Raw genomic sequence first — 9312 nt, 5'->3', positions numbered from 1 at the left:
TGTCTAGGCTTGAGGTTGCCTTTGTTTGCTACCTTTCACCATGGTCTAAGAGGTAGGTGGCAGGTGGTGACAGCCCTATCCATCCTTTGTATCCCCCCATATTCAGGTTCGGCGTAGAGCTAATAGCCGGAGACACTTCGCAGACTAGGTGTAGGCCGGAGCCCGAAGTAAGCGAGTAGTAGCTAAGTTTATAGTCTTTACCCCTAGGCAACCACACTATCCAGGCCAACCTGTCTTTCTCCAGGCCAACCTGTCTTTCTCCTTTTCTCTAGGTAAACTAACTAGAAGACTTTTGCTCATCCATTCCTTGAGAAATATAAGATACCCTGAATACTCTCCGGGTGAAGTGCTACAATGCGCTTGCGGATTTATTCTCGAACGTTAAGAAATACCAATAGTTACCAACGCTAAGAACTTGGTAACTGTACCTGTGGGGTTTCATGGTGATGAAATTTCTCTCACATATGATGAAACTCCCTCTCCTCTCTCCTTATAATAACCTTACCACGTCATCAAAATTTATGGAGTGACATGTTATTTAATGGTCACGAAACTTATGATGCTTTACTTAGAAATTGGTCTTACCATAAAGCAAAGCATCTTTTAACAGCCAAATAAATTATGACTTTTACTTCGCATCGATGACAGGTCATCGCCTCATTGGGGGCTCGCCGGCTTGGCCTCAAGCCCCCGCGTTGGGGTCAAATATGTATGTTTATTCTGTGTGTCTTTTTCTAGCCGGTTAATATACAAGATTGGCTGTAAGTGCGATGGGTTGCACGGTCTAGTTTTTCCCTTTCCTTCGTTTTATTCTCCATTATTTATGGTTTTTATTTCTCGGTTTACTTCAGCATATTTTCAATTTAATTTTCTTATAAATTTTCATAGCTGCCGATTTCATATTTCAATGTCATTGTTTAATTTTCTTATAAATTTTCATAGCTGCCGATTTCATATTTCAATGTCATTGTTTTTTAACTCGTTTTTCTATTTGGCATGATGGACGGATTTCTTTTTTTATTTCATTTTCTATTTTTCATTAAATTGATTTGTTAAGACTTGTTGCAGTTTACATAATTTTTTACAGGAAGAGGGGCACTTGAAAAAACTGCTGTAAACGACAAAAATAATTAAAAAAAAACTCGAATCCGGCGAACGCACGCTCCTTACCTCATCCCACCAAGCCCACCACGACCGACCAGACCCCGTTGAAGCCGTCAGCGCCCAAAGCCCGCGTAGAGACCACCTCGCCCCTGGCCGCTCCCGACTCCGGCGGCCGGCGGCGACCGCGCATCCATTCCAGCGCCTCGCCGGAGGCGCGGTCGATCCGCTATGGACGACTCCGTCCTCTTCGACGACCTCGGTCCCTCCAAGGCCCCGCCGGCCTCCGTCTACGACGACATGTTCGACTCCTACTTCAACCGGGCGGCCGAGCCCCCCGAGCCATCACCCAAGGCTTCTTCCTCGCCGTCGACGCCGCCGCCCGTGTTCGACAAGCCCGTCTTCGACGACGACCCCGACACGGTCGATCCTTTCGAGGCGATCCCCTTGTTCGGAGATGGTGGCGGCGGCGCCGGGGGTGGGGAGGACTTCCTGGGTAGCGTCGGGAGGGCGGCGGAGCCGGAGAGGAGGGAGCCGGATGCGTTGGGCTTGGATGACGACTTGATCCCTGGGCTGGTTGGGAGCGCCACCAAGTCGACGGAGGAACCGGTCAGGAAGGTGGAGCAGGACAGTCAGGCGGTGGGGTTGGACGACGATTTGGTCCCTGGATTCGGTGCGAGCATGAATCCGGCGCTGCAAATGGAGCCTGAGACTCTGGGGTTTGATGATGGTGTGATCCCTGGCTTTGGTGGAGGCACGAGCCATCAAGATTCGGCAAGGTCTGACATTCTTCTGATTCCAGTTTCCAATTTATATTGCATTTAGCTATGTAACTGCTACCTTGCTTATTTTATCATGTCGAATGTTTTTATTTGTGTTGTCACACGAATCAAAATATGCTCCTCTCTGGATAAACATTCGACATGATAAAACAGGGGAAATAATAGTCCTGTCAAGTTTTTAAGTTTTGGTGTTTGGATACTGGGTGTTGTGATGCAAGGCCACTGCAGCATAATTTAAAACATGGGAAATAATTGGAAAGTGATCACAGAGACATGGATGATGTCCTGAAGGACAGCTGCCCTTTTCTGAAATATTTCCACTGAGAAAGTGCAAGACAAAACAGCGAAAATTTCTTGTTGAACCATTGCCGCCGTTAAATATATTATGGTTATTTAATAGTGCCGAGTCTGGAAGCAAGTAGAGTGTTTCTGTGTTGAATTGTCTGCCGGTTTGAGGGTTTGTTTGTTGATATCTTGGATAGTTTATGCTCTTCCATGAAGTGTGCTTTTGACGTTGACTTGATATGTATCGTTTTCTATTATATTTCGTAGGCACCTCATGAACTCATATTATGCCTGTATGGCCTTAAGATTATATCCTGAACTCTTTGGATAGATTTATGCTTTCAACCGCTCCTCTTCCTTTTACTTTTCGCAGTAGAGAGCGATGTCATTGTGGTTCCTATGCTGGGTTGAATCTAGGCTACCCACCCGAGATTTTGAACTAACATGTCATATTTCTGCCCTTATATCCAAGTGAATCCTGTACAGATTGTTTAAACATTTTGTTCAAAAAAGATGATTTGTCTCTGACAATGTAAAACCTTCAAATGGCTGTGCGCCTGTGCCATATGGATCATATTTTTTTGAAGAGTCCCAGTGCAATTTAGTGCATAACAGAAAATTTTATGTAGCATTCTGTATCTGACTAAAAGTTGGAACTGGAGAAAAACTTGTTTTTCTGGCCACCGTGGCCTATCTATCATTACCCATTATCTATCTTTCTATAACAAAGAGCCATTTGTATGATAATTTTACTTGCCTGTTTCTTTTATTGCTGGCTTGGAAGTGAATACTGAATAGCTTGTTAAATGCATAAGAACATCATGGTTGTGCTGTTGCAAATTCACTTACAATTACCTTTCTACCTGGTTTTGCCCTCCTGATGGTACATGAGAGTTACATTGTTGATAAGCGAAATGTTCTGCTGACCTGTCTAATATCCATCACTTCGATTTTAATCGTTGACAGTATATATAACTGTTTGTGGGAAATGTAAGACTCAAATACAATATACTTCCTCCATTCCAAAATGTAAGACGTTTTGGTTTTATCCCAAGTCGAACTTCTCTATGACCAAATTTTACAGAAGAATATATTAACATCTACAATACCAAATAAATACAGTATCAAGACATATTTCATGGTAGATTTAATGAAACTATTTTGATGTTGTAGATGGTGGTGCATCTTTCTATAAACTTGGTCAGAGTTTGAGAAGTTTGACTTAGGACAAAACCAATACGTCTTACCTTTTGGAATGGAGGGACTAGTTGTCTTTGTGATAACCATGAGTTATTCTTCTCTTGTTTGGTGATCAGCTGTGACTGAAATCTATACAGGGAGGAGCCTATAATGAGACAAGGAAGTGAGCCAATTTCATCCAGCAAAATGAGTGTGAGCATGCCAGAAGATCCTTTCGTCATTTTAGGTGGTACGCACAAATCGGGATATTTATCTTTTGGATTGTTTTCAGATCATTTGGGTAACAACAGCATGCCTGTGAAGGTTGGGAACACAAAGGTTGAAGCACCTGATGATACCGGTGGCATGTTTCAGAGTTCTGATATTTTTGCTGAGTTTCCAAAAGCCATACCATCCTTTTCATTTACATCTGAAAACAAGAGTGATACAGTGAGTCATTCTGATCAGATGCCTCAGGAGAAGCCAGGCCAACGAGCTTCAACAAAAGCACATAACGATATATTGCCTGAGGTGAACATCCCTGGGGCCTCTGCTATCCATGAAATACCTGGCACCACTGTTTTCCAGACCTTAAACCCATTTGCTGGGGAAGAAGAATTGTTAGAGGTGAATCAATCTTCACAAATGCCTAATGAAGTCTGGATAACTGTTTCAGATATTTCTCTAGTGACACAACCTACAAGTGCACCACCTCCTTCACGGCCTCCACCTCCACTTGCCGCCAAGAAACCACCAACTGAATCTGTAAACAGTGAAACATATATACTTGATCATCATAATCAAGGCTATCATCACTCCATAGGTTCTGCAAATGCTTCTAAAACATACCAAATTGATGATCTGGAAGATTTTTTCATGGCAAAACCTGCTAATTTTGCCAATGGGCGTCCACAAGTTCTAAAGCATGAAGGAAAGGAACAACATTCATCTGCAGCTACTGCAAGTTTCATGGATTGGACTGAGATGGGACACTCTAAAGGTGGGAACCAAGGAACTTTTGATTCTATGTTCACTAGCAATCAATATGGACAGCCTATAGATGAGAAAACAGAGTCCCGTGCTTATGAAATGGAAGAGAAAAATGAGAAAGAGAGATTAGAGCATGAACGAATACAAAGAGAACATGAAGAGGAGCAAAGAAAAGAGGAAAAGGAGAGGGAAAAGGAGCTTGAGAGGGAAAGGGAGAGGGAGAGGGAAGAAGAGCTTGAGAGGGAAAAGGAAAAGGTGAGACAAAAGGAACAAGAGGAGCGGAAGAGGCGTGAAAAAGAGAGAGAGGCCAGGCAGGCTGTAGAGAAGGCTGTATGGGAAGCACGCGAAAGAGCAGCTGCTGAAGCACGCATGCAAGCTGAGAAGGAAGCTCGTAAAAAAGCAGAGCGAGCTGCAGTTCAGAAGGCAACCGCTGAAGCTCGTGAAAGAGCTGCGGTGGAGGCAAGGGAAAGAGCTGCAAAGGCTGCTGCAGAAGCTAAGGAAAGAGAAGCAGCGGAGGCTAGGGAAAGGGCTACCAAAGCTGCTGCAGATGCAAGGGAAAGAGCTGCCAGGGCTGCTGCTGAAGCTAGGGAAAAGGCAGCAGCAGAATCTCAGGAGAAAGCTGCTGCAGAAGCTCGGGCAAAAGCTGAGCGAGCTGCTGTTGAGAAAGCTGCAGCGGAAGCACGAAGGAGGGCTGAAAGAGCAGCGTTCGAGAGGGTTGCTGCTGAGGCTCGGCAAAGGGCTGCTAATGAAGCCAGAGAAAGGGCTGCAGCTGAAGCACGGGCAAGAGAAAATCAGCAAAGCACTACAGAACCTGATCTTGAGTCATTCTTTGGTATGCCTTCTAGATCAAGTAGTGTACCGAGATCACACACCGCAACAACGGTGAGGACTGAGCAGCTGCATGAGCTATTTTGTAGGAAAATTTTCTGGTTTAAATTTGTTTTCCCCTGGCACTTTTGAATTTTCAGAACCCTTTCGATGTTCAACCTCAAGGTAATGCTGGTTCTGGTGCTGTAAGGAGGACATCTTCTGGTTCAGTTTCTCCCTTCACACAGCCTCCACCAAGCAATCTTGTAGATGACCTATCTTCTGTATTTGGAGGTACTATTTAAGGTTTGAACATTATCATTGTTAGCAGTGTTTCTGAGCTATCTTAGAAACTAATTTGCATAAATCAGTTAGAAATGGTCACAATGTAGGCCTCTACAGGTTTTAAAATGGAAAAAGTTCAAATTACTCCCCTCAAGTATAGGCAAAGTCTGGATAACCCCCTAAACTATTTTTTTAGTTCACTTTACCCCCTAAACTATACCATTTGATTCAATTTACCAGCTAACACAATGTATTTTTAATTTCTCCATGCACAAGTGGAGTTTTAAGTTAAAACTTTGCAAGATGATAGCAAACATCATAACACATGTTAGAAGAAGACATCATAATTTTTTGTGGCGCTGCCCTCACCTTCCTAGGTTGAGATGTTCTTGGTCGAGGTCCTGTAAGTTTTTTGTGGCGCGTCTATAAGCTGTTTCTTGGGTGTGTGTGTGTGGGTGTGTTCTTTGTACTTGGGTCTTTGGTCCTTAACTGGACTCATTGTACTCTCTTTTCTATCTTATTAATGAAATGACACGCAGCTCTCCTGTGTCGTTCGAGAAAAAAAAGAAGACATCATAAATTTTTATCATTATTTTGATAGGGTATGGCATTTAATAATAAATTATTTCTTTGGATACAAAATTATAAGAAAAATAATGGTGAAAAATTCATAATATATTTTTTGACATACATTATGATGTCCACTATCACCCTGCAAAATTTTAAATTTAGATTCAACATGTGTATGGAGAAACAAAAAAGACAAATTATGTTAAGGGGTAAATTGAACTAACTGGCATAGTTTAAGGGGTAAATTTAACCAAAAAATACTTTAGGGGGTTATCCGGACTTTGGCTATACTTGAGGGTAGTAATTTGAACTTTTCCCTTTAAAATTAATGTTATTTAGTACAGAAGTACTACTGCAGCATACTTTAAGTGTATGTAGTTACTTACCCTGTTTATTATGTATCATATATAGCACCTTCATCATCTGCTGTATTTCAAGAAGTGCGTGGAGAGAGTGAAGAAAGAAGGAAGGCAAGATTGGAACGTCACCAAAGGACAATGGAGCGTGCGGTATGCTAACCTATGATTCAGTCTTCAACTTTCTGTCATTTAGTAATTATAAAAGCAACATAGTTATTAAAGAGGCCAATTATATTGCTGTTTATATGATATTTTCAGGCAAAAGCTCTTGCTGAGAAGAATGAGCGTGACTTGCAAGCTCAACGGGAGCAGGAAGAGAGACATGTATGCTTTATATGTTCTCATATGTTTCTGGGCTTTCAGTACATAAATGGATTAGACATATTTTTTGAGGTAATGTGGGTTTTTTTTCTTTTCAGAGAATTGGCGAATCACTTGATTTTGAGATAAAGAGGTGGGCTGCTGGGAAAGAAGGCAACCTTCGGGCTTTGCTGTCAACATTGCAATATGTTAGTACCCTGTTTCTAGTATACATATATGATTCATCTCTTGTTCCTTGGAAATATTCTTCTGATTGCATTATTCCTGGAACTTGGATGGATAGAAGATGTGGTATATCCGTGCCTATTGTTAAGTGTTATCCATTCTTGGAAAGCATTATTTTGTTGGAAATAATCCTGTGTGTGTCCAGGTTCACCTAGTGTCTAGGTTCATTGCTATTAGTGCTAGCTAGATTTCAGCTTCTAGTTAAAAGAGAATAATATGCAGATCATGTGGTCATTGACTGCATTAATTAGGAGGATATCATGGGCAGGTTGCAGCCCTGTACCAGCTATATATATGTGAGAAACGATGAAGGAATCTCCCCCTAATCCTGTGTGTCGACTTGGATTTGATGTGGACTACACTTGCACGTCGTAGATATTGGTGCCTCTGGCTGCTTCGCACGGTTCGGTCGATGCGCTCCAGCTCAAGCCAACATGCTTGTACGCTTCACTCATATCACTGCTGTGCTTCCTTTGCCACCACACACTGCTGTCATGCAAACGCGCACACCACACAATCCTGACTACATGCTTACAGATAATAACCAAGTAAAAATGCAAATGCTATTGACTCAAGACTAACATTTTCCCCAAATCTCGTCATCATGTCTCCATTCAGAAGAGAGCTGGCTCATCGTCACTTGATGCAGCAGCAAGGAGTGCTACTTCCTTCTTCTTCTCAGGACACTCATATGCAAAGTGTCCTAACTCTTGACAGTTATAGCACATCACCTTGCCCTTGTCAAACTTCTTGCGACCACGACCAGCACCATTACTAGCGCTGCTAGAGGTGAGAAGCAGCTGCTCCTCATTATGGCCATCGCGCTTGCGAATCCTCTCCGCATACGCTTTGAGGCGACCAATCGCCTCATCAAACGGCATGATGTCCAAATCAGAAAACTGCTCAATTGCAGCAATTACTTGCAAAAACTTTGCCAAGCACTGAGTCGAGTAGCTTCTTAACGAGCTCGGCATCCACCATGGCTGCACCGAGGTCACTCAACTTGTTCGCTAGGCCATTGATTTTGCCTGCGAACTCGTCGATGGACTCGGTTTCCTTCATACGATACGAAGGTCCTTGAAGTCACTCTTCAAGGTCTGCACCTGTGCCTTCTTAACTCGCTCAACGCTAAGGCACCTTGTCTTCAAGCTCTCCCAAGCCTCCTTGGCAGTCTTCTTCTTGGCAATCTGCTGTAGCACGTCATCAGGGACAGCACCGAAAAGGCATGCACGTGCCAGCTTGTCCATCTTTGTGTCCACGGCCTCCCCGGCCGCGGGCTCGATGGCGTCCCACAGGCCTTGCGCATGTTGACCTCCATCTTGATCGCCCAGGTGGAGTAGTTGGTCGCTGTCAGCATGGGGTACTGCAAGGACACGCCTCCCTCCTTCACTGCCATCTCTCTGTACAGTAGCTAGGATCTATAGGCTCTTGATACCAATTGTTGGGAATCACTCCCTCACTTTCGAGGTGTCTATCACAGACACTCTAGTTTTCCTCTATGGTGGACTCACACACAAGCACAAGTAGTTTTTTTGGTGATGCTGGCCACACTGCCTTCATCGTTTTCTCACATATATATAGCTGGTACAGGCTTGCAACCTGCCCATGATATCCTCCTAATTTAGCTAGAAATTTAGCTTTTCTAGACCTTTGTTCTTGCCCCTTGCTATACTCATGCTTTGTCTTTACCTGCGCAGATTCTTTGGCCAGAATGTGGTTGGCGACCTATATCACTGACTGATTTGATTACAGCTGCATCTGTCAAGAAAGAGTACAGGAAAGCGACCTTGTGCATCCATCCTGATAAGGTGCAGCAAAAGGGTGCAAATCTTCAACAAAAGTACATCGCAGAAAAGGTGTTTGACCTTCTGAAGGTGTGGTTACTACTCCCCTGCATAATGCCAGACTTGGTTCTATTGCCTTCTTACTAGTTCAATTCTTTAGTGTTATGATACAAAACATTTTCATGTTCTGCAAGCAGTGATGGTATTCTATTAGATCTTCTCTTATACCCTTCTGTGATGCAAACAGGAAGCATGGAACAAATTCAACTCAGAAGAACTCTTCTAACACCTCGTTTATGAAACATGTTAATCTTTATATCCTTTGAAAATGAGGTACTGGGAAGGACACAAGTGGCGAGCTATGGTAAATATTTATATTCCTTCACATTATACTGTGGGTAGTTGTGTTACATTTCTGTTATATCCTTGTTTCTGATTTCTTATTTCTTCTATTCATTGACATCTGTAATTATATTTCTGCTGTGTGTAACTTTGTATGTTGTTGCCCCGTGGGCAGCTAAGCAAACCTGTAGAGAAACAGTCTGGAAATGCAGTGATGAAAGTGAGAGACTCCATTTTTGACAAGCATAGCATTTACATGCCAATCCTGTGTGGATGGTCTAA

General features: G+C 43.0%; 1 protein-coding gene across 2 annotated transcripts; it reads left to right on the top strand.

Annotated features, from left to right (window-relative positions):
* The first annotated feature begins 1192 nt into the window (after positions 1-1192).
* Positions 1193-9312, top strand: LOC101779493 (auxilin-related protein 1). Of its 2 annotated transcripts, none has more exons than XM_004968658.2 (8): positions 1193-1880; positions 3506-5219; positions 5306-5438; positions 6411-6508; positions 6617-6682; positions 6778-6867; positions 8602-8778; positions 8936-9312. In XM_004968658.2, exons 1-8 carry the CDS (start codon positions 1333-1335, stop codon positions 8972-8974), a joined length of 2865 nt encoding a protein of 954 aa, XP_004968715.1. In that variant the 5' UTR covers positions 1193-1332; the 3' UTR covers positions 8975-9312. The 2 variants fall into 2 exon arrangements, with proteins under 2 accessions (XP_004968715.1, XP_022682637.1); XM_022826902.1 differs by having other exon boundaries at positions 1752-1880; positions 3485-5219.

This window comes from Setaria italica, chromosome V, assembly GCF_000263155.2.
Source record: "Setaria italica strain Yugu1 chromosome V, Setaria_italica_v2.0, whole genome shotgun sequence".
NCBI classification, from domain to species: domain Eukaryota; kingdom Viridiplantae; phylum Streptophyta; class Magnoliopsida; order Poales; family Poaceae; genus Setaria; species Setaria italica.
The sequence above is the reverse complement of the archived record's forward strand: the minus strand, read 5'-3'. Positions and strand labels throughout refer to the sequence as shown.